The 26,360-nt window shown below is 39.1% G+C and overlaps 1 protein-coding gene and 1 long non-coding RNA gene across 2 annotated transcripts in view; both read right to left on the bottom strand.

Moving 5' to 3' along the window:
• Window positions 1-526: 526 nt before the first annotated feature.
• On the bottom strand, window positions 527-4,284 carry LOC111095296. The gene is made up of 3 exons (XR_005357293.1): window positions 4,159-4,284; window positions 2,509-2,645; window positions 527-661 (listed from the first exon to the last, which is right to left on the bottom strand). It is a non-coding gene; the product is annotated as an uncharacterized LOC111095296 (long non-coding RNA).
• Window positions 4,285-12,059: 7,775 nt separating this feature from the next.
• Window positions 12,060-26,360, bottom strand: part of TMEM156 (transmembrane protein 156) — a 46,148-nt gene continuing 31,847 nt past the window's right edge. Inside the window, exons 6-7 of the mRNA XM_038533478.1 lie at window positions 15,414-15,516; window positions 12,060-12,623 (exon numbers count right to left, since the gene is read on the bottom strand). Coding sequence (XP_038389406.1) covers window positions 12,611-12,623; window positions 15,414-15,516 — 116 coding nt within the window. The 3' untranslated portion in view covers window positions 12,060-12,610. The remainder of the gene's footprint in view (window positions 12,624-15,413; window positions 15,517-26,360) is intronic.

Genomic DNA, 26,360 nt, shown 5'->3' with positions numbered 1-26,360 from the left:
AAATTCCACAAGACAGAGATTTTTTTTTTTGTCTGTTACCATATTCTCTATACCCAAAGCTGGTGCTTCGCACATAGTGGGTGCTCAGTAATTATTTGAACAAATCCATCAAAGTCTTAAATGTACAATCTGTGAATACTGAATGAGAGGTTGGAAACAGCCATATTATAGGGCAATTAATGAGAAAATGGTTGAATTAGATTATGAAATGTTAACTTAGAAGTAGTTGTGTCCGTTATAATGGTATTTGATGTCATGGGACAAATAGATATGATTTGGAGGCTTAGAAATATATAAACATTTTTCCATTAAAGTGAATGGAGTTTGCATTTTTAACTTAGGGGAATTCACTCCCTGAGAGATTTTTCAAGACTCTTATCAAGCAGAGGTAGCCTATGGTGAAAAATTAAAACCACCTGCATAACTATGGTATACCAATACTGTGGAATAGTATGCAACCATTACAAGAAATAAAAAAGAATGTCTTAGTCATTTGGGATTGGTGCAACAAATACAGCATAGACTGGGGGGCTTAAAGAACAAACATTTATTTCTGCAGTTCTGGAGACTGAGAAGTCCAAGGTCAAGGTGCTGGCAGACCCAGTGTCTGGTGAAATCTAGTATCCTGGTTTGCAGATGACTGTCTTCTCACTGTATCCTCCTGTGGCAGAGAGCAGAGAAACAGGAAGCAAGCTCTATTGTGTCTCTTCTTATAAGAGCATTAATCTCATTCATGAGGGTTCCCCTCTTATGACCCAATTACCTCCCAAAGTTCCATCTCTCCAAATATCAGTATACTGGGGATTATGCTGAATTTTGGGGAACACAAATATTCAGTCCATGGCAGGATGGAATAGATCTCTGTACTAACAGATCCCCAAGGTGTATTATTGACTGAAAAAAAGAAATTCACAGTATGGTGGTACTTGTATAATATTATCTAAAACAACGCACGCACAGACACACACACAAAGATAGACTACACACAGACACACATCCCTAGAAGAAGATCTAGAAAGATACACATATAACCACCAACAATGCTGTTACCAGGAGTGGGAAGTGTTGTGATAAGGTAGAGGAGAACTTCAGAATTTGGCATAGTAATCAAAGGGAACTCCGTTGTTATTTGTAATAATTGTTTTTACAATGAAAATGTATTAATAGATGACATGTAACAAAATTTTAAAAAATCAAAACAAGAAGCTGGGTGCCTGGGTGGCTTAGTTGGTTAAGCATCTGACTCTCAATTTCAGCTCAAGTCAGGATCTCAGGGTTGTGAGATCAAGCCCCACATGAGGCTCTGTGTTGGGTATGGAACCTGCTTGAGATCGTCTCTCTCTCCCTCTTCGCCCCCTCCCTCAAGAAAAATCAAAACAAGAAGCAAAAGAAAATTGCTTCTGATTGGGAAGACAAGAAGATAGGGCCCTACCAGTGATTTAAAAAGTAAAAGACAAATTATTTCTCAATAGAAGAGCCAGAAGTGTGAGTGGGGGCATGTTCATGATTTGGATTTCTTCATCATCAATATTTCTATAAGGTTCTCAGACAAGTTTGATGACTATACAAATCTCTTGCTTTCTTCAGAGAAGCCCAAACCAGGTATTCCAAAAGCATAGTTTGTAAAGACTGTGATGATGTAAACAGAAAAATTTGTCATTTTCATCTCACTGGAGAAGGACTCTTTCTTTCTTAGCCAGATAGTCTCTGTAATCTTCCTGCTAAATCCAAACAGCTCTGAGATACGTAATGGCAACAGAAGCAATTTCAGAAACTTCTGGAGGGAAACACCACACAAATAAATGAGTCTGTGGTTCAGAGTTATTAGCTTGATGCCCAAATGCATATCATATTTGCAAGAAGCAGTTTACAATCTGCTCTTCTTGACAAATGTAGCACAAGGGGATTTAAATCCCTGCATTTGCAATTTCTGTCTCCCCTCCAAATTTATGGCGAAATCATAGACACGAATAATGTGTCAGGGTTGAATGAACTGAGGTCTCTGCTCTCCTCCTACGGCTCCATTTCACTCAAAGGAGAGTAATAAATGGAAAGCAAAGCAAAGTCTCAGTAGAAAACGAATCTGAGTCCTAATGACCTTCCTGAACTACAAAATGGATTTGCAATTTATTTGGCATTGCCCAAACTATTTGGTGGCTGTAGTGAGGTGTGAAAACATTTTGGCCATTTTGGGCCACAACTGTATGTTTTAAGCATTTCCTCAACGATTCATGAAGGGTCAGAACTACCTTTCCCTGGCAAGGTAAAAATGATTCATCAGTGGTAATGAAAGACTTGTTTCCATCCTGCCCTGTACATTACCTTGATGGAAGGGAGTTGCGAGGAGTGTTGTGATTGATTACTAAGGAGTCTTGTTTGTCCTGCAGCTCCTGGGACCATATATGACCATTTATCTAAGATGTGGATGTTACAAACCAATGCCTGGTATCCCACATCTCTCTTTCTTTTAAAACCACCTGGTCTTTGGCAAGGAACATGAAGACTCACATTTACTTAAGTGAAGTCAGGTGCAAAATAACATGTTTGCTTGCTGACCAGTACCCAGTCTGTCACTTGACTGGTCATCTCCATCAGGATTTGCTGCAATGGCAGTAGTTGGTCAGTCATTGCTAGGTCATTGATACCTAATGAGAATAACACATCAAATGGTCTCAAATTAGTTAGCTTGAAAAATGAAAGGCTAGGAAAGGATTTTTAAAAGCAGGAATAAAGTCCTCCATATTTTGCACACAAATGTTGCCCTTTTGCCTTTTGAAGTAGTCATTTTTTTTTCTTAACCAGAGCTAAAGCTGAAGTAAATCATGAGATAAAGAGAACATTTATTGATGTTCATGAACCTATACTCTTTCTTCAATCACTTATCCATTCATATATCTATCCAGTAGGTCTCAACATAGGGTTCAATTTGAAATTCACTTTGCCTTTCTCCCATCCAAAATTAGGTAAATTAGTTTGAGCCAAGAAATCCAGTAGGTATATCCATGGTTCTACAAACACCCACTATGCTAATGACACTCAAATTTCTACCTGGAACCCTAACATCACTCCTAAATTTTAACCGGAATTGTCTTCCTACCAGACACCTGTACATCAGTATTTCGATATCCCACTAAACTTAATCTGAATGTGTCCAAATTGAATCCATCATCTTTCTTTCTCCTCCTACATCCTATGTTGGATACATGGTGTTACTTCTGTCAGAAGCCTAGCTGCCACCCTAGGCTGCTGCTTCTCTTCACCTTCAACATTCATTCAGTTGCCAAGTTCTATCACTTCTCTTTGTATCTTCCGTTATCCCATTGCCTCAGTCTTGTTTCACTTTCTTCTTTTCTGTTCTATGAACTGGTGTAAAAGATATTGAAGGATAGCAGGATATGGCACTCCACTATGTGACTGTGGGGCTTAGGATGTACACCTCAAAATATGGTGCTTCGGTATGTTGATTACTTTGAGCTGTAGGCACTTGAAAAACCGCAAATGCAGGGAAAGGCTTCCTCTGCGCTCCCTTTATCTGCCTAAAATTCCCAAAGAGGAACTTAGTTGTCACAAATCCTTTCCTCTGGAGATTCATCAAACCAGAGGTGGTAAACTCTAACTACAGGAGAGGAGACTAGAAGTGACACCACACCCAGGCAGATTTCATCACAACCCATCATACCTCCCATCTGTTCTTTTCAGGGCGGACTCATCTTTCCTAAAAATCATTTGCTTTCTCCTAAGAGGTCTGTATCTTCCTCCTCTTTCCCTAGTAATGGTGTATAAGCCTGAACTAAGCCACCTCTTTGAGTTACTCATTTTCCCCTGGGTATCACTAATGTTACATGAGGTTACAAGGTAATAAACTTGTTTTTGTTTTTCTCTTGTTATTCTGACTTTTATTACAAGGGTCTCAGCTAAGAACTCAGAAAGGTAGGGGGGAAATTATTTTTCCTCCTCAACACCAACTTGATGTCAACACAGGTCCTAGTACTCCTCCATGGAAGTGGATTGGGACGGACTCTCTGAGAAATCCCTTGACTAAAACCTTCACTGACTAGCCTCAGTATTCTGGAAAATACCCAAACAAGTCCTTACACTTTGGTTCTACATTTTCTAGCACTTTCATCAATTCCTTACCAACTCAAGGGTCAAACTCACAGAGATTCTTGCGGACTGTCCCTGGCACCATGCCCCCTCTCATCTCTATGTAGTGGCAATTGAACATATATAACTGCCACCATGCATAGCTGGAGCTCATGAAGGGCCCTCATGGATTGAAGTATTGAACAATACTGATGACATCATAGAACAATGCATTCCAAAATCAGTATAACATCATTAGCACAACTGAAACTGTTTATTTTTGACTGGATTTTAAAAATTTGGCTATAGTATAACCCCAAAGGTGGGATGAAATTCCATAAATCCTCCAGTGTCTCAGTCTTCTCTTACTGCAATGATTCAAAGCTGGTATTTAGGAATAATTTGGGGGGGAAAAAAGGATTTTCCTAAAAAGTGTGTTTAACCATTAATGAGACCCCCCCTTCACACACACACACACACACACACACACACGTGCCTTTTTTAAACTATAGGGACTTTTAGTTAGTTATTGTTCACCGGAACTCTCTAGAAGGTGGATTTAAGGGACAGCTTTTCTCCAGGTTGAATAGGAAAGCCTGGTTCCAGAGCACCAGTGCAGCACCCTGCAATGGTGCTCCTCTGATTGCAATCTGCCTTCCCTCTATTCCAATATCCTTTGCTGTAATAAATCATTCTTTCAGTTGTGCAGTAGCATTTAAGGCCTGCCTGCTTAATCTTTAATTGGGTAAGCAGTTACAAGCTCAAATTATATAGTGTGAAAAATATCACAATAGATCACAGTATTGTCAATTTCTCCTGCAGAACTCTGGCATTCTCAAGTTTAACAAAGGCCATCTCTGTCACATATTAATTACTGTGATGTCCTTGAAATAGAGAATAGCATAGTTATTACTATTTGAAAAGAGAGCATATTTCTGTCTCCTGCATGTCAGCCCCTGTGTGTGTGTGTGTGTGTGTGTGTGTGTGTGTGTGTGTGTGTTTGAAGAACACATAGATCTTGATGTAGGGCCTCCTTTCCTGTACATCATCACACAGGTGTCTTTATATATGTGTTCCTTCCTGGAAGAGATTATGTCCCCTCCTCCAGGAAGTCTTCCCTCAGTTCTGTCTTCCTCCTCCATTTAGGTGCCCCTTGTCTGGGTACCATCGCACTCCATTCATTAAGTCCACAAACATTTATTGGGTTATTTCCATATCAGGCATCTGGTTTGGTACTAGGAATTCAAAGACGGATGAAATCAGTTCCTCAAGGACGTAAGCCCCAGCCCAGCTCTTTTCAGGCTGCATTATAACTGTCTGGATTACCTGTCTTGGTTATGGGACAGGTAAAATAAAGAATAGAATAAATAAAGTAGCTGATATATTAACGAGTGGATGAATAACTAAAAGACTGCACTTCAGCAATATGTTAAAAGGGAGCCCATCTAAAGCTTTAATTAAATTTCACTGAAAAAAAACTGCTAATAAAAATTAAGTCTGGGTACTGAGATGGTAGGGAAGGTTCTACACTGCTCAAATATTGTGGTGGAATTAATTAAATGGGAAGGAAAGATGGACTTTCAAACACTGGCTTGTTTGGAGCACAGGTAGGCCAACCTGAGTTGCAGGGCTCATACCACTGGTTCTCAAGAGAGGCAGGATAATGTCCTCTCTCCTTTTCTGACCTCACTCTTGCTCCTCCACCATTATTCATTCCAAATGAGAACATTGTCTAGAATATGGCCTATGTGATTTCTGTCTCTGATGGAATTTCTGGCACTAAAACATGCCATTGAAAAAGATCTTTTTTGCTCACATTAATCTAATTGTTCTGTAAAAAAAGTAACAATTACTGAATAATGGAAAACTTTTCTTCTGGTATTAGTCTGTTATTTAGATAGAATAAAATAGACAAGTTTTTAAAACACTTTTTTTTTCCTACTGAATTTTTCACTCTGAATAAAGAATAAAATAAGAAAAAAAATCTTGCTATGATGTAATTATTAAGCACTGTTGTTTGTTTTGACACAGTGGAACTTTGTTATGCTACATTGTTTAAAAATAAAACCTATATTGTCCGTTTGCCAAAATAGGGAGGGGACTAGAGATGATTTCCTGTCTCTGTGTAGCAAATTTCAAGTCAAAAAATATGTTTTGAACCTAGTGAGTAGAAAGAGACTTTCAGGTACTCAATTCACAGCCTTTCTTCATCAATATTTGGCTGTTTTTGCATTGTCATTATTATCTTCCACCACAGGGGATCTTGAAATGAATGAAAAGATTTTAACTCTTTCAAGTAATCAATGACACAATGATGAAACAATGATTTGTTGAGTTATTTCATGAGTATCTAGAGCCAAAAGCTTCATTCTGTGCAATTCTTCTCACAGTCACCAAATGATTCAGTTCTATGAAGGTACTTTGATACACGGTAGATAGAAGCATTTGCGGCGTAAGAATACTTGTGGTAGAGTATTGTTTGTAGTGTACCCTCCAAGCATTGTTGAAACACAGAAATTCATGATACAGAACCCCCGTTGGAAGTGTTTACAGAAGGCATTTGTCTGTATTGGACGATATTTTTTTTCCTAAGAAAAATAAACCAGGGATCCCTGGGTGGCGCAGCGGTTTGGCGCCTGCCTTTGGCCCAGGGCGCGATCCTGGAGACTCGGGATCGAATCCCACGTCGGGCTCCCGGTGCATGGAGCCCGCTTCTCCCTCTGCCTGTGTCTCTGCCTCTCTCTCTCTCTCTGTGACTATCATGAATAAATAAATAAAATCTTTAAAAAAAAAAAAAAAAAGAAAAATAAACCAATCTTCCCTACATAAAGAGAGAGTCCATGATTATGATGCAACAGAGTAGAGGGTTAAAAGCATGGAGTTTAAACCTAGACTCTCTGGGTTCGATTCTCAACCCTGCCACTTATTTTTTTAAGATTTATTTATTTATTTATTTTTGAAAGAGAGAGAGAGAGAGACAGGAGTGGGAGGGAGAGGAAGGGAGAATGTCAAGCAGACTCAAACTGAGCACGGAGCCCAATGAGGTGCTCCATCCCAGGATCCTGAGCTCAAAAACTGAGCCAAAACAAAGAGTCAGAGGCTTAACAGACTGTACCACCCAGGTTCCCCTCAACTCTGCCACTTAATAGCTGTGTGATCTTGAGTAAGTTACATAACCTCTCTTTGCCTTCATTTTTCCACCTGTAAATTGGGGTGATTGATAATAGTCCTTACCTTCTGCTTCAGTACTGGTATTTAGGGATAATTGGGAAGAAAAAGAAAAGGATTTTCCTGAGAACTCTCTTTAATCACTAGTAAACCTTTAAAAAAAAAAAAACTTAACTACAAGGACACAGCAAACGTTTTAGGTCGTTACTGTGCATTTTAACTCTCCAAAAGGGGGATGGAAGGTATAGCTGTGAGTGTTATGAGACAAAACCAATTAACCAATCCCTTCTAGGTGCTTATAGTAGTAGCTGGCACATAATTAGTGCTACAGTCCTGCCCCCTTATCCAGGGTTTCACTTTCCTTGGGATCAGTTACTGGTGGTCTGGAGGCAGGTGATCCTCCCAAGGAATCAGCAGAAGGTCAAAAGTAGCCCAACACTACATTGTAAGGCCTAAGTGGTTCTTGTCATTTCATCTTATCAAGGAGGCATTTTCTCATCTCACCCCATTACAAGAAGAAAGGTGAGTGCTGTACGGTAAGATATTTCAAGAGAGAGACCACATTCTCATAACTTTTATTATAGTGTATTGTTATAATTTTTCTCTATGATTAGTTATTGCTGTTAATCTTCTACTGTGCCTAGTTTATAAATTAAACTCGAGGTATGTATGTGTAGGAAAGAACATTGTATACATAGGGCTTGGCACTATCCATGGTTTCAGGCATCCACTGAGGATCTTGGAACATATCCCCCACAGATAAGGGAAGAGTACTTATCATTATTAATCCCCTACCCAACTCCTACCCCAACATTTGGCCCTTTTGGCAGTGATTGCATGAGCTATGACTGCCCTAAAACAACTGAAAAAAAAATACAGCAGATATATTATCTGTTAGTGTGCAAGAAGAAAGGCTCTCTCCAAATACACACAGCTAAAAGTCAGACAGACTTGGAAGTGGTAAGTAATCACTTTGAGAACCTCAGCCCATACATTTCCCTAGAGCGAACCACTTCCTTTCCCAACATTATTTTCATGTAAGAGGAAAATAAACATTTAAAGATAGCTGGGAAGAATCAAGGCTCCATATAAGGATATAAACTGATGCCTGTCCTTACCAGATGCCAAATCCCAGAAAGGACTATCTCTGAAACAAGTTTTTAAACTATACAAAGCAAGTTGTCAGTTGGGGGGGGGGTGATTTTTAGGCCACTATTTTCTATTAAGCATTGCAGGGAGAAAGAGAGAGAGAGAGAAGAGAGACAGAGAAGGAGGCTGTGGTTTGTACTAAAAAGGAATTAAAATAAAAAGCAGACTCTAGGACCCTGGGCAAAGAAGACCTTGCCTTCATCTCAATTCTGTCACAGATGAAGTCTGTGATGTGAACTTGGGTGAAAGCCTCAGCCTGGGAGACTTCAGTTTCTTCAGCTGTAAAACGAGGGAGTTAACCGGATGATCTCTAAGATTTCCTACAGTTCAGACATCCTGACTTTATGAAATAAAATAGATGTTAGATGTTATATTCAGCAGGCAACAGAAGCCAAGTCTGGAAACTTAAGCAGGAAAAGGATCTTTCTGCAAGGATATTATTGGTAGCTCACAGAATCAAAGGGAAGGCTGGAGAAGCAAGCTCGGAACCAAAGCAGTTGGGTGGGAGTTCGGGGTGTACTGGGGCATCCAAAAGCAGAAATGACTCAACTCTGCTGCTGGAATGAACAAACCCAAGTCTTTTTTTCCACACGTACATCATTGCACCCATAAATCCAAGTCCTGACATAGAGGATCAAAGTGGTCTAGCTCTGGCCACATGTCACCCCTTGGCTGATTGACAAGAAACCTTGATTTACTGTCCTGTCAAGACATCATTCCATGGGTGAGAGGTAATTCCCTAAGAGGAAACTGGTATAAGGCTATGAAAGAAAGATAATGCCTACTATGTGGCTCTTCACTATGGATGTTGTGCCTGCTTTTGTAATATTGCACACTGATATCACTCTTCTATGTGCAAAGAGATGGGCTATTTTTACAGCCCATCTGAAAATAAACAGAACTTTGGAGCGAGATTATGATGCCATGACAACTTTGTGGACACCCATCATGAAAGTTTGGGCAACAGCACATACTTGAAGAGTAGCCTTAACATGCTTCAAGGGATTGTTCTGGGGAAAACCAAGCCTGGGTTTTATTTTTAGTCAGTTTCTCTCCTCACATCTCCCTGGAATTGAGGAGACATGTGCACAGAGGCACCTGCCAGTCTTCTGTCTTCCATATTTGCAGAGTCCTGTTTTGATTCTAACTGTCAATTCCTTTCCCCACCTTAAGAACTGGGCAAATCTTGATCCTCCTGAATTTATAACAATGGCCCCATTCCCTCACCATTGGTTGGTGTAAGAGCACATCTATAATCCAATTCTAGATGCTCTGACATGAGGAGAAATCTGGGGAGGCTTCTTTTTTTGGGGGGGCGGGGGGAGGCTTCTTATAAAGGTTTCTTTACTCTTAAAAATGGCATTGTGGATGTGATGGTTGCTGGCACTGTGGTACCACCATCTCATCTCTTCTTGGAACCGTGAGACAAAGCACCTGAAGACAAAAGTGAGCAAGTTGATGAGGGCAGAAAGGAAAGTGGGGGGAAACCTGGTTGTATTTCGGTGGGAGTTCTTGAATTCACCAATTCTGGAAGTGTTCCTTTCAGAATTCCTGTTAGGTAAGACAATACATTTTATCATTTAAGGCATTTTGACTTGGGCCTGTTATTATTTACAAATGAAAATATCTTAACTGATAGCCCGTAAAATGATTTTCTTCCAGTAAATAGCCATGGTAGATCCATATTTCCCTCTGGAACAGCCTTAGCTCTCAGGAAGGAAAATGACTTATCCAGAGGATTTTATGAAGTAAATTTTTACCAGGATGTTCTGATTTCCCCCTTCCTAGCTAGGCATGTACATTTCACCTTGTCCTTCAAATCACAGAAACTTCTAGACTCTTTTGCTTTTACTAAAGTACACGATTTCCAGTTCACAGAGGGGTTTTTAATGCACCTTGTGTTGTCATACCTCTAGGTTAATTGATAACATATCCTACTTAGATTTTAAAAATGTAAGAACTTCCTCCCCCTCATTGTCCTAAGATCACCATCCATCAGAATAGCACCAATAGTTAGAGATGGTTATGAAAGATGTAGACAGAAAAGAGAAGTAGAGTAAAAAAGAAACAGAGAAGGAAGCAATCAAAGTCAAATTATGAGAATAAATTGTCAGAAAATTGTGTTCAAGTCTTTATTCTATCATGTTTTACATGAACAGAAAGAAATAAGTTGGGAGAGCAAAAGAGAGAAGGTAGACAGACAGAAGCTATCTACTGACAGAGGGAGAAAGGAAAACGCAATTCATATGATACTTGTCTTTTGTAAAATTTAGGTTTATTAAATATAGATACAAAAAGTGTATGTATTTTATATACTTCAATCTAGGACGGAAACTACATATTAATCCTGAGACCATAGGCAAATTGGTGAGCTTCTCAGGCTGAGGTTCCTTAGGGACAATGACATCTGTCTCCTGGAGTCATTGGAGGGAAGAAGTGAGACTATAGAGGACATGTGCCTGATATACAGGGGTTTAATAGTCTCTTATCCAATAAATATGTATTAAGAACCTTCTGTGAACCAAGCATCATACCAGCTGCCAGGGATATTATGGTGAGCAGAATCAGTCTAGAAAGGGCAACAGAATAAATTAGTAACCATGAAAATAAATGTAAATAACAGATATGAAAAGGGCTATGGGGGCTGAGAAAGTGTATCCTTGAGAAATTTGACCTCTTCTAAAAGACCAAGAGAAACCATTTTCAGTGCTGCCTAAACCCACTTTCTTGAAAAGCCTACCCTGCTTACCTCCAACAGGAAATGATTCTACTGGCCTGTGAATTCTCAGCGGGAAGCGTGGAGCCTATAAATGACATTTATCTTACCCTATTGTGTCTAGCGTTATAACTAGTAGTATGCATGCCCCGTCTCCTCTACCAGATTTTGGACTCTTTGTAGGCAGACAGCAGGCCATCTACATGTTCGAACGCTTCATAATATCTATTAGAGTCTATTATTTCAATAAATAAGCAAAATTAGCTTCCAGAAAGCTGCCACAATTTAACAGAATTTGAAGCTTAATTTATGCCTTTTGTAAGCCAAGTTCCCATTGATTTTCAAGTCATTTGTCTGAACATAATAGGCAGTGTGCGAGGAAACAATAATTTGGCCTCTCAGAAATTGTATAATATCCATCCTTCATGGAGTGTGATACCCCTAAACTCCTGCTGAATAATGCCAGACCTGAGCCTGACTCACCTATTAATCAAGTTTACAGAGACAATAAAAAGTGAGGCTACTAGAATTCCATTTGCCAAATCTTCAACCCCTAAATGTTATGATTAGAATCTCAGTTTGTGGTCTAGCAAAAAGAAAGAAAGAAAAGAGTACAAGGGAAAACCTCTGTGTGCTGAATCATCCATGCCTGTTAGGTCGCTTAACATTAAATCTGACCCTGAAGTTAAACTCTAGAAATCTGCTCAGAGAAGCAATTGTAACCATATATCGATGCCAACTGATTAAATTCTACCCTAACTCTGGAAAGATATTTTTCTATTTTTCAATGTTAAGAGATGCCCTTTTGTCTATATGTGCTTTTATTGTAATTAATAACTATCATTTTTCTTGACATCAGTAACAGCTATGAAAAATATGACACCAAAAAGAATCAGAGGAAACATTTTGCTATTAGATTTAAATATTCAAGTTTCACTTAGTATTTCATTTAAATTCATTTTATTTTGATATCTTTGATTTTTTTAAAACATCCTCAGTGCTGAAAGGAGGCAAAATTTATAAATCCAAACAAATGTATAAACAAACAACCCAGGCACTGTTAAGTAATTTACCAAATAGAATCCATTTATATAAGAAAACCTATCACATGAGAATCTGCAATGTGGGCTAATGAGAGAAAAGATTTTCTTCCTTGATCCTGGTTTTGGTTCCTTTCAAAATCTAAATCTTGGGTCCATTGTAAGCTGTAGGATGACAGATATGCAAGGACAGTGAGCATTCCCTTGTTGTTTCCATGGGTTTCATCAGCTTGTTTTTCATGACTCATGATGCCTTCCTGGAAAAAAAACTCATTTCTTTGATCTCGTGGGGCAAATGAATGCTCTTGAGCCAGTTTTCATCAACCAGTCAGCATTCCTACTGTTTCCTATTGTGAATTCTCAGCTGAACCCATATATTCACTAGTTAACTCATTCCCAAAGTAAAATTATGAGTATTCTTCAAAAGGATTCAGTCCAAACAGTCCAGAGGAATTCATAAGGATATTCTGAAGATTGAAAGGGAAAAAAGACAAATATTATTTACACAAAGATGAAAAGATTAGTGGATAATAATTTTTAAACCATTTATTAAAACTGTGTCTTATAAGAATACCAAAAACCTTCCCAATATCACTAATTAACATCTCTTTCCAATCCTGTGTTAGGCAATGGAACCTCCATAATAAGCCTAGGAAGACAGTGTGGTTAGTGGTAACAACTCCTCAGCCTAGGACCCAGGAAACCTAGGGTCTCCTTGAGCTTTTGTCACCACAGTATGTTTGGGTTATTTTCCTCTTCTATAGAATGAAAGTGTAAGTGTTCACACAAGTTTCTTTTTTTTTTTTTTTAAGATTTTATTTTTTTATTCATGAGAGACACAGAGAGAGAGGCAGAGACACAGGCAGAGAGAGAGCAGGCCCCATGCAGGGAGCCCGATGTGGGACTCGATCCCAGGACTCCAGGATCACACCTTGGGCCAAAGGCAGACACCAAACCGCTGAGCCACCCAGGGGCCCACTACACACAAGTTCTTTTAAAGAGACATAAAAGTTGGAACTTAATCATGCATTCAACATATACTTATTGGACATCTACTAAATGCTAGGCAGGATTTCCTCAGAATGAGGGGTCTCTCCGTTGTGCTCTGTGAGTTCCCTGTGATACTTCTATCACATTATTGGCATTCTGTTGGAATTGGGATTCCTCAATCTGATTTCCCCACTGACTGCATGTTATTTTGCCAATGAATAGCAGAACTCTGGAAATACAGTAGTTCTCAAAAAGCATTAGGTGAATGAACAAAGAGAATCTCCTCATAGGCAAGGCTAATCATCCCAGAATAAGGACTGGAATGAGAGGTATCAAACATCCTATTTCATTAAAACAACTGTATGATTACATTAGTCTACCTAACGATTTCTGAACCAATAGCAGACTCTGATTCCACTAAGACCTGCTTCTCTCTAAGCCTGAACACAAGTATCTCCTTAGCCCTTAGTTTCCAGTTTGACATATTGAGCCACCTACACTCGATCCCTTTGGTTGCTTCTCTAGATCTGCATTCCATTTTTTGCCACCCTGTTTGGTACCCTGGGAGGCCAATCTATATGAACTGCTTCAGTCCAGCTTCAGTGTCTTCTGGCTCTGGTTGGGTTTGACCAATGGGAAGTACTATCACATGGGGGAAAGAGAACAGGACAGCCAAATTGAAGTATTCTCTCTCTTCAGGGCAATCACAGGCTGTTGTGTCACTTGACTAAAAATCACAGTTCCTATCAGTAGCCCTCCCCACGTAGTCCATCAGAGAGAGAGAGTGTGTGTGTGTGTGTTTGTGTGTGTGTGTGCCTCTGTCTTTCTGGGTTCCTTGCCACTTTAGTCTTAGGGACAGTGGCAGTGCCCCACTACTACTAGTTTTCAGTGCTGTGCTCTCCTTTTGGATTTTCCCACATCCTGAGTTAATAGACCCTTTATTAAATTCACCTCAAATGATCCAATTTGAGTATACTATTAGTTTCCTGCTAGAATCTTGACTGGTAACTACTCAAGTATCATGAAGAGTAAATAGGGAGATATAGGTATACCACTTCATAAAAAAGAATGAAATTGGGATCCCTGGGTGGCGCAGCGGTTTGGCGCCTGCCTTTGGCCCAGGGCGCGATCCTGGAGACCCGGGATCGAATCCCACATCGGGCTCCCGGTGCTTGGAGCCTGCTTCTCCCTCTGCCTGTGTCTCTGCCTCTCTCTCTCTCTCAGTGTGACTATCATGAATAAATAAATTTAAAAAGAAAAAAAAATTTTTTTAAAAAAAGAATGAAATCGTGCCATTTGCAATGATGTGGATGGAATCAGAGAGTATTATGCTAAGTGAAATAAGTCAGAGAAAGACAAATACCATATGATTTTACTCATGTGGAATTTAAGAAACAGAACAAACAAATATAGGGGGGAAAGAAAAGGGAGAACCAAGAAACAGACTCTTAACATGGTTGCCAGAGGTGAGGTTGGTGGAGGGGTGGAGGTGGATGGTTGAAATAGGTGATGGGGATTAAGGAGGGCAGTTGTGATGAGCACCAGGTGTTGTACGTAAGTTTTGAATTACTAAAGTCTACGCCTGAAACTGAAAAAAATAAAAAAGAGTAAACGATGTAGCCTATCACCACCAAGCACAAGAGAAGGATACTAGTAAATGCTAGTGTCTCCCCTCTTCCTTATAATTTTTATAGCCTCTACAATAGCTATCAATAGTGCCTTAACATAATAGCTACTTAATAAATATTTGTTGAATGAATGAAAAACTATTTCTAAGACACTTCTGACCACAGTCTGGATTCCAGCACCTGAAAATCAGTGCATGTTAATTAGGTCATCAGATGTTATGTCGAGGAAAGTTTTTTTAATTTCAGTAATTGAGGGTCAGTGGGTAGCTCGGCTTATAAATTTGCATTCTCCTCTCATGTTCTGACTGAAACAACGATTGGCCTGCTAGAATCATCTATAACTCAACCCCGGAAACAGCCAAGGGATGAGCTGACATTTCAGGGGCAGATGCTGTTTAACAGACAAAGATTAGTTTATTCGTACTTCCTAGACCTTGGAAGAAATAGTGATTTTATTTCATGTCATCTAATTCATATAAACTGCTTTTGCAAGTTCATCACTTTTTGTATCCTACACGCAGATAGAAAAGAAGGTTGGGAGGCTGGGGTAAACTGTACCTCCTCAGGTCTTTTCATGTTTTTTTTTATGTTTTTAATTGGATAAAGGCAAATCATTAAGAAGGCCAAATCATCACTCACCGTGTATATTGATCTTGCGGATGCACCGTGGAAGTAACTTCTAGTTCTGGTATTGGAGGAAGCACTTTCTTGACCTGATTCAAGGGCAGCCTTTGCTTGGTCTCTAGTTTTTAAGAAAGAGAGCTGTTCCAGTCTGTGTTTAGTTAATAGCAATGCAAAAACAGATCCAACATTTTCCAACGTACTAAGAGAATCATGCCCTCCATCTGGCAAGGATACTGGCAGTTTCCCTCACTCACTGAATTTCCTGCCTACAACTGTGATACCTTTTACCCATTTCTCTTAACTCTGTTTTTTTCATTTCTCCTCTCTCCCCACTTCCTGAGTACAAGCCCCGAAGCACTGTTAAAGGAGGAGCAAAGCAGAGAAAACCATTTTTTCCATACAATGCCAAGTAGAAAGAATAGAACTTTAGTATGGAAATTGACTGCAAACATTTCCATCTCTGCATTTCGTTAAAATAGGTCCCTAAGAATTTTTATTAACAACATCTTTGATTTCAGGGACAATTTTACCAAGAAACCAAGTTACAAATCAGATGAATTCTAGTCTGTCCTCCTTTTCAAAGACTATGTGGCATCAAATCCTTCTAATATTATCTGCAGCTGACTTCAAGGTAGGAGATGAAATTTCAGGCCCATGGCATATGGTATCTCTTTCATTCCACTGGGATCTAGGGCCTTGCTTTTCTAGTTTTTATACTGAAACTAGAGTTTTACATAATACATGTGGTTTTTGCTTCACAGATGTCTCTACTTTTTATACAAAGCCATGGACATGAATGGAAATGAGGTGACCTATAATTTAAAGAGAAGTTTGAGTAGCTGCTTCTGAAGAAGACAAATCAAAAAGACTTAAGTGTAATCAAGAATATGATGCTTATCAAAAACGCTTTTAAATTTTAAAGAAATTTCCATATGCATAAAAAAAGAATATCATGTTTCTTATTCATGAAGATGATTAAACACTGGAATAGGTTACCAAAATAGAAATACTGTCAAACCATCTCTTGGAATTATATACTTTAAAAAAAATTTTTTTTGGAATTATTTACTTTTAATTAGAAAAACATTTAATAAGAAAGACTTATTTTGGGGATTTAATTTTCTGAATAAGGGACACATAAACATGATTAAAATTTTACAAACTATAAAGGAATATTCAGCAAAATGTCTCCCTCTTACTCCATTTGCTATAGACAATCACTTTCTACCACACCAGATAATTCTCTTCCTTCTTTCCTTTCTTTGCCACAGGCAACCAAGGCTTTTAGATATGGGGGGATAGATATATAGATAATAGGTAGATAGATTTACACTTTCATATGTACATATATGTTATTTTTGTCTTTATTTACACAGCTGGTAGCATACTATACATATATATGTATATTTAACAGTATGGCTAAGATCTTTCCATAAATGCTTCCTCATTCTTTTTTACAATTTCCTGGTACTCCATAGTATGGATGTATCATCCTGTCTTCAAACACATCCTATTAGATTGTGTCCAGTCTCATACTGCAAACACGCTAGCAATAAACATTGTACTTTTGTCATTTCTGTCATATATAAGCAATCCATGGGAAAAATTCCTAGAAATAGAATTGCTGGCTCAAAGGGCTTGTATATTTGTAACTTTGAAATTACATATCATAGAAGTTGTTACTCATTTTAGCCTCTCGGTTTACCTTAGCCAAGTATGGGAATGCAGAACGCCTATTGCCCCTTGCTACAGAATATATCTAACTTCTGGATTTTTACCAATCTGGTAGATGAAAATGGCATTTCCATGTAACTTTAATTTTCATTGCCACCTGAATGTAAGCTCAACAAAACAGAGATCTTTATTTGGCTCATTGCTGTGTGTCCTACTCCCAGAAGGCCAATATTATTTGGCACATAGTAGACATCAAAAGAAAAGTTTCTTTTGAAAGAATTTATTGTTAATGAGACTGAACAACCTTTCATATATTTAAGAGCCATTTGTAGTTTCTTTTCTGTAAACAGTCCATTTATATCCTTATCCATTTGTCTATTGGGTTATGATCTTCTCTCTATCAATTATTAGAACTTCCTTTTTTACCAGGAAAGTTTGCTTATCATATGTGACGAACTGCAAATAATTTTTTCCTAATGGGTTTTGCTATGTACATTCTTTTTCACATAGTCATATTTATCAGTCTTTTAACTGAATTTTGTGTCATGGATAGAAAGCCCTACTTTGTGATTATAAATTAATTCTACCATTGTTTCTATTACTTTTATGGTTTCATGTTTACATTAAAATTATTGATCCATTTGAAATTTACCCTCATACTAGTGTGAACTCTGGAGTAAGAAAATTTTTTTCCAGGGAACCCTGGGTGGCTCAGCGGTTTAGCACCTGCCTTTGGCCCAGAGCGTGGTCCCAGAGTCCCAGGATCGAGTCCCACATCAGGCTCCCTGCATGGAGCCTGCTTCTCCCTCTGCCTGTGTCTCTGCCTCTCTCTCTCCCTCTCTGCCATAAATAAATAAAATCTTAAAAAAAAAAAAGGAAATGTTTTTGGTGGTTATTCAGTTGTCCCAATACCATTCATTCAGTAATCCTTCTCTTTCCTACCAATTAGATATGCGACTCTCATCATTTACTCAAGTCTTAAACTTTCTCATATTTCATTAGATATATATTTTTTAAAGATTTATTTATTTATTTGAGAGAGCAGAAGCAGGAAGGGAAGAGGGAGAGAGAATCTTAAGCAGACTCCATGCTGAGCAGGGGAGCTGGACACAGGGCTCAGCCTCACAACCCTCAGATCACAACCTGAGCCAAAGCCAAATGTTGGACAGTTAACTGACTGAGCCACCCAGGTGCCCCTCATTAAATATATTTATCTACTTATGTGCCTGTACCATGGTGGAACAGATCCTTCTCTTCTTTAGTCTTCTCTGTCAATTTTTATCTGGCTATTACTGACAGCTTATTTTTCATCAGGATGCTAAAATGACCTTGTTTATGATTTAGGAAGAACTGGCAACTTTACATATTCATCTTTTTATTCAAGAACATGATATACCTTTTTGTTGTTCTTCAAGTCATTTTTATGTCTCTCAGGAGCATTTTTCTGGGTTTCTTCAGAAAGCTCTTACTCATTTCTTTATATTAATTTTATTCCTAGTTATTTTATCTTTTTATGGTTGTTTTAAATGCAGCATATCTTTTAACTAGTTGTTTAAATATATGAATGGTATTGATTTTTTGTATTAATTTCATACCTTGCCCCTTATTGAATTTTACTTTTAAATTTTTCTAGAGAATTCTCTTAAATTTTCCAGTACATAAAGTGATCATTTTACCTTTCCGATTTCTGTCTCTTACCTAATTATGTTGACCAGTACTTCCAGGATGATGGTAGGTAAAGTGGCAACAGTGGACAGTCTTGAAAATTGCTGGCTTTATAGACATGCTTTTAGTGTTTCCCTAGTAAATATAATTCTGGGTTTTTGTTTGAGATAGATATATTTTATCATGTTAAGGAAGTACCTGTTTATCTTATTTTTATTGGTTGGGAGTTTTATGAAGGATGGACATTAGAGTTTGTCAAATGCATTTTTAGGATGTAGAAAGATAACCAAACAAATTTTCCCTTAGATCTATTAATGAGTGATGTTAGTAGATATCTCCTAATGGCAAACTGTTCCTATAGTCTTGGAATAAGTAGGAGTGTATATATGTATGTATAGATACATATATATATATTTTTAAACATTTTATTTACTTATTTATGAGAGAGAGAGAGAGAGAGAGAGAGAGGCAGAGACACAGGCAGAGGCAGAAGCAGGCTCTCTGTAGGGAGCCTGACGTGGGACTCGATCCCAGGTCTCCAGGATCAGGCCCTGGGCTGAAGGCGGTGCTAAACCACTGAGCCACCCGGGCTGCCCAGATACATATATTTTTTAAACTGTGCTACTACTGGGTTCTTTTGATAATATTTGTTTAGGGTTTTTGCATCTATATACATAAGCAATATTGCTCAATGATTTCATTTTAGGCACAATCTTTCTTAGTTTAAAATATTATTAATGTTTACTTTACAATAGAATTTGGAAGCAGCCTTCTTTTCTATGGCCAATAATAAATACATTGAAAATATCTATTCTCGGGGATCCCTGGGTGGCCCAGCGGTTTGGCGCCTGCCTTTGGCCCAGGACACGATCCTCAAGTCCCGGGATCGAGTCCTGTGTCTGGCTCCTGGCATGGAGCCTGCTCCTCCCTCTGCCTGTGTCTCTGCCTCTCTCTCTCTCTCTCTCTCTCTCTGTGTCTATCATGAGTAAATAAATAAATAAAATCTTAAAAAAAAAAAGAAAGAAAGAAAGAAAATCTATTCTTTGGTGATTGGTAAAAATTCCCCCATGAACTGCTCTGTTACTTTCTGAGGGGTAACTGACAAATTTTCTATTTCTTCTATGATAATGGTTTTGTCTAGATTTTCTACCTCCTCTGGTATCAGGTTTTGTAAAATTTTCCAGAAAATTATCAATGTTAATTAGAGATGTTAAAAAGTAGCAACTACTCTTTAAGGGGCAGGAATGATGCCTTTTAGGGGCCATTTCAACAGACATTGAGGACCCTTCCATTCCTATGAAAATGCTAAAATAACCACCAAAGCCAGAATTTCTTCTTACACAATATTTAGCCTTCTAAAAAGTGATTGACAAAGCTTTCCTGACTGGCTGGGACAAAGGTGAGAAAATGAGACCAGTTTTTATGTGGACACCAAGCTCTCATCTCCTTGCTCTCTTCCTCACAGACCCATCGCATTTGATTACCTTAGCATCCTTTATTTTTACCTTATTGTCTATAAGGACAACCACATCTATGGGGATAATTCTATAAGCCCTATTTGTCTCACACTGAAAGTTCCTAGGAATCTGTGATTTTTGTCTTTCTAAATCTCACCTTCTCCACGGGTGAGTGTTGTAGGCAGAACTCTAAGACAGCTCCTGAGATTCCCATCCCCTGGCACAATGCCTCTTCTAATTCCTTTCCCTTGAGTGTGTGCAGGACCATGAATGGGATTTCCCTCTTGTGATTTGGTTACATTATATGGCAAAGATGAGATTTTTGCAGGTGTATTTAACACTCCAAATCAGTTGATGTTGAGTTACTGAAAAGGGAGATTATTCTGGGTGTGCCTGACCTCATGGGGTAAAAGCCCTTACAAAAGAGACTGGGCCTAACCTGAAATTGGAGAGGATCTCTTGTGGGGCTCCAGGAAGCAAACTGCCATGCTGTGAACTGTCTATGGAAAGGTCAGTTAGTGGGAGTCTGCAGGTGGCCTCTGGATGCTGAGGTACTTCAGGCAGACAGGTGGTAAGAAGCCAGGGCCCTTAGTATAGAACCTCAAAGAAATGCATCCTGCCAACAATCTAAATGAGATTAGAAGTAGAGCCTCCAGGGGACCCCTGAGTGGCTCAGCAGCTGAGCATCTGCCTTCAGCTCAGGTCATGATCCTGGGGTCCTGGGATCAAATCCCACATCTGGCACCCCATGGGGATCCTGCTTCTCCCTCTGCCTATGTCTCTGCCTCTCTCATGAATAAATAAAATAAAATATAAAATAAAATAAAATAAAATAAAATAAAATAAAATAAAATAAAATAAAATAAAAGTAGAGCCTCCAGATGAGAATAGAGGCCAGCTCTCATCTTTATTTTAGCCTTGTCAGACCCCAAGATCCAGCAAAACTATGGCCAGATTTCTGACCCACAGAAACTGAAATAACAAAAGAGTGTTATTTTAAGGCTTCAAATTTGTGGTAATTTTTCACACAACAATAGAAAACAAATAAAGTGATCAACGGACCCTTGGCCTGCAAACCACAAGAAGTTGAGTTTAGAATGCAGGTTCTAGAACCCTGTCCCAAATCTACTGAATTATAATCTCTCTTCAAAATGGTCCAAGGGCCTGAAATTTTACAGACATCCAAGTTGATTCTGATACACATTAAGGCTTCAGAATGCAGATAATTGCTTAGGTAATCTTTGACAAAGTATCTTATATACAGAATTTGAGATTTGGAGGCAGTTCTTTCTATGGATAAAATATCAAAAGAACCTATTCATGACATTAAATAATTATCAAAGAAAATTAGCAGAGCTCTTTTGGTTGGAAAGCCAAACTGTTCATCATTTGTGAGTTATTTGGTTTGCTGATGTTGGATAATATGGTGTAACCATAATTTACTATATAAAGCTATTATCTGTCAAAATGGTGGCTAGTCCAAAATAATTTTCTAGTAGTGCATTATATTCTGTTTCTCCTCATATCCAAGGAAATGTAACTTATATGCTAATAGAAAAATTTCTGAAAAATTGATAAAAAGGCAAAAAGGTAGGCCTTCTTCAGAATAGCTAAGATGAGTGGGATATTATTCTGATTCTACACTGGGAAATAGAATTTCTTTCAAATAATATTAATTCACCAGGACTAGTTAAGGCAGCAGAAGCTGTCAGGAATATTTTAAATCTTCACAGAAGTCTATTCATGAATTTGTCAAAGGTCTGAACCAAATACTTCTTTGACTTTTTTTTTTCAGGAACCTTGGAAGAGCCTTAAAAATTAAAAAGAACCTTAGTATAAGTTTTGACCTGCCTGAATCTAGTACACAAAATGAATTTCCAGCAGTAGAAACTTGAATTAAAATTCCATGCCTTATATTCTTGAATAAGCCCCTGTCACATTGGCCATGACAATGTCCAGATGGCCCTCTGATATTTCCTTTCTTCTTCTTCTTCTTTTTTTTTTTAGATCTCTGTCACTTTTCAAAAGTGCTTTATGTCTATAACATCTGGTATCTAACCTTAATTCACCCTTCCAAAGTAATTTTTGATTCCCACTGAGTAATGGAAACTTGCAAGGTCTTTTCTTCACTTTGCTTCTTGATGATTTTCATGTCAAAGACAAGGCGCATCCCCCATGGTGATGGTACATCTAAAACCTCCTCGTCCTAGCTGGGAATCTCTTGGCTGCTTAGAGAGTTTTGCCCCATCGATCCATCAATTTTTTATATTTGTATTTACAAAACTACTTGTTCAGCTCTACTTGGGTATGAAATTGGAAAGTCGAAATAAAATAACAACCAACAAAACAAGGAGTAGTAGACAGAGCTAGGGATCCAGACTATAATCTTGTGACTTCTATTTCCTGATAGTGAATTTATCCGATTTTGTTGCAACTGCTTATTTGCCTGCCTCCTTGTGTATAAAGACTGTATTTTATGCAACCCATTTTCCCCAAAACCAACCTTGGGGCATGACCCATAACAGGTAAAAAAAAAAAAAAAAAAATATGTTGAATGACTGAAAGAATGACACCTAACTTCTTTGAGTTTCATTTTTCTTAATAAAAGTGTGGGGGTCCAAGCAGTACAAGAAGTCAACTCTGAGGTGCCACCTAGGAATTTGGGGATAAGAAAATAAGATTGTCCTCTGAGAGCTGGCCTGTAAAATCAACTCGTGATTACACAGAAACATGCAAAGTCGTCTTCAGAAATCACTCCAAACAAAGTTAAAGCCTATTATGTGTTAAAAGTGCTATGTTAAGTGAGCCAGTCAGGCTACCCCTAAAGTTGGGGAGAAGGCCTGTCAAGCTGTGTTGGCAAAGGAATCTATTTTTAAGACCTACCAAACAAGCCTTAGCCGTGATTTGACTTCCCACGTGGTTTTGTCTACGGAGAGAGGACACACGTATTAGCTGTCTGAAGTGTTTTGGTCCATATTTTCTCTCGATTGTGTTGCTCATTGTGAATTAATGCATTGGCCTTCTGCTCTTATTAACCTGTTTTGTGGGCTGGATCACACAATGGATCTTTTTTGGTAGGCCGCTATTGCAGAAGGCTGAGCCTACAAGCCTGAAGGAAGGCCCTGGACCAAGTAGTCACCTACATGAGGCACTCGTGTTGCCTGGTGGGTGGAGCAGTGAGGCAGTCCCCGCTGGCCTCTCCCCACAGGTTCTCTTTAAAGGTTCAGCAGTGGATACAACACCTGAACTTCCTTGTGACGTCAGCAAAGCTAGTGTGGCTGCCTTGAAGCTACATGGAAGAAACTAAAGGTAAGGGTAATTGAGGTAATTAAGGTGTATTTTGATGTACTTTGAAAAATAGAAAGCACTACCAACTGTAAAACAGAGTATTTTTCAAGCATCATTTTAAGCCCACTCGAGGGGTATTTTTGGAATTGGGTGGGACTGCATAGGTGCTCAGCAGGATGGCTGACCTTGGAAATGGGGACCTTAGCGCTTCCTTCCTCTCCCCGTACTTTGGGAGATTCAGCTATGACTCTGTGGTGCCAATGGCAATAATGTCTACCCTGGTACCCACAAAGTACCGGCTTTCCTTTTAAGAGCTTCCCCAGAAAAGAAGGAACTCACATTAACCCTCCCAGATGACCGTAGTCAAGATGGATGTGGGCATTTTCAGATGGTTTGGTGATTCTTAATCAGTTCTCTAATCTGGCTCCAAAAAACCTTCCAGTCTTATTTCTTCTTACTGCCCCAGGAACCCAAAACTTCAGCGTTGCTATGCATCATTCTGACCTTTTTAGCACATAAAAACCTGGGCACTTTTGTGCAAGCCCAAGATAGCTACTTGCTTTTTAGGGCTAATAGAACCAATTATGGCAGCTTGAAATAGACTTCCATTATTCAAGGAGCCAACTTTCTACTACATTCAAAGCTCCATCTGTTAACAGTGATCCTAAAACCACTCAGCTGTTCCAAATCTGGCCAGTGTGAAAATCAAATGAGGATGGGAAAGTACATGATTGCAAAATTACCTAGAATTAACGACTAAAGAGAACAGACAGCTGCCAATATTCTGAGCTATTGTCTCAACTCCTAGTTCATTCACACTGTGGATATCCTTGGCACTTCAAGGAATGAAGCTGATAAAGTGCCTTTGTCTAGCTCATGCCAGCCCTCACTTCTGATCTCAGTTATAATTTAGGGGGGAAGAGTTTTTGAAGGGTCTTCGTAAGACACCACAGCAGCTGTACTTTCCACATAGTCAATGTAGAACTGTATTTATCTCACACATATTTATTGGTACCTACTCTGTGCCCCCATATGCACTATGCTATGAGCTGGGGATGCAGTGATGAATATTATTAGGTAGAGTTCCTGATCTCAAGGAGCTAGGTGACTCATGGGAACAATATCAATCAAATAACACAAATATATGGATGCCTGGGTGGCTCAGTGGTTGAGCATCTGCCTTTGGCTCAAGGCGTGAACCCTAGGGTCCTGGGTCCCAGGGTCCTGGGATCAAGTCCCACATCAGGCTTCCTACAGGGGCCTGCCTCCCTTTGCCTATGTCTCTGCCTCTCTCTCTCTGTATCTCTCATGAATAAATAAATAAAAGTCTCTTTTAAAATAACACAAATAAAATAACAGTAGTGACAGCCGGCACAGGGAGAGATGTGTGGTGTTATGAGGGTAAGAAGGGGAACTGACCTAGACTCGGAGGCCCAGTATAATTTCTTTGAGGAAGTGTTTGTGGAGCTGAGATCAGAAGTGAGGGCTGGCATGAGCTAGACAAAGGCAGGGTAAGAGGAAGGGAGATCTGCAAGGAGGGGCAAGGGAGGCAGGATGGTCCTGGCGAGGAGAATCTGCGCAAAGATGGAGAAGAGGTTGGTCTGTATATGTTTTATCATCAGGTCTTCCAGACCTTGCACAAAAGGCCATCACATAAAGGCATCCAATGAATGAACAGAATAAATCATTCTATTTGGCCTGTAGATTCTCCACACTTAAGAAATTCTTTCAGCATAAAGAGTCACTCTCCGCAGTCTGCTCTGTTATCAAGCAGATGGCTTCAACCTTTACTGTTTTATGAACCCAAATCTGTACTCTAAGAGTCATAAATATTATAGTTAAGCAAGTAAAAATTAAATTTCCATGTTATTTTGCTTGGTTGTTGGACATCTGGCATGGGTAATTTATCTTCTCCTCTGCTGGAAATCGAAACGGATTTAGTCTTTATTATGCTGGCCGTAAACATGTTGCAAATTATGATTTTACGTTGCCATTAGTTATATTTTGGGGTAATACAAATTATAGGGTCATCCACTTACTTTTGGCATTTAGTAATTCTCTTTCACAGTAAAATTCCATTTTGTTTGCTTCATGGTCCCTAAGAACCCACCCACATTAACTGCAAAAAACATTTCACTAAAGCTGAAGTGTTACTTTGAGGGTGACTCACACTGTCACACACAAGCTCCCACAACCTTATACAGCATAGGGAAAAATGTTTCATCTCAGTTTCCAATGTTAAATGTAAAAGAACAAGGTGAGTTTTGATCTGTGACTTGAACCAGCAGGGGTAAACTCCCCAGTGCACCAAAGCCGGTAAGTGCTGTGCCGAAAAGCCCGCTGGACAAAACTGAGTTTGAACCCTGACTGTGCCAGGAACTGGCTGTGGGTCAGTTACTAAAACTCTCTTAGTTCCAGTTTTTCTCATCAGGAAAAAAGTAAGATTCTTGTGAAATAAAATGTGGTCTAATGAAAGTTGCTTAGTGAATGTTTATAGTTTAACCAGATTTCCCTTCTCCTAAGGCCACAGGGTAGGTGGAGGGGTGGGGGTGGGGGGCATAGAATCTCCTTAACCTTGACATCAGCTCTGTGAAAGCGGAGACCGTGCTGGGCTGTGCCACTGTATCATCAGTGCTTAGCGTAATGCCTGGCCCTTAGTGTCCAACAGATTTTGGTTGAATAGTTGAAGGTGAAGAATTTCAAGTTTTAAAGATTTCACCATTTTCAGTGGACATAGAGTGGAGAGATGAAGTGAGCCCCTTCACCAACCCATGCAGCAAGTCTGTGGAGGCTCTAATCCTAGAAACCTGGTGTCGTAGAAACTTAGTTATTGGCAATCCAACAATGGGGACATCTCTGGGGTGCTCTCAAAGATGCA

Source organism: Canis lupus, chromosome 3 (genome assembly GCF_011100685.1).
Source record: "Canis lupus familiaris isolate Mischka breed German Shepherd chromosome 3, alternate assembly UU_Cfam_GSD_1.0, whole genome shotgun sequence".
Taxonomy (NCBI): Eukaryota; Metazoa; Chordata; class Mammalia; order Carnivora; family Canidae; genus Canis; species Canis lupus.
Note: the sequence above shows the minus strand (reverse complement) of the source record. Positions and strands in the feature narration are given on the sequence as shown.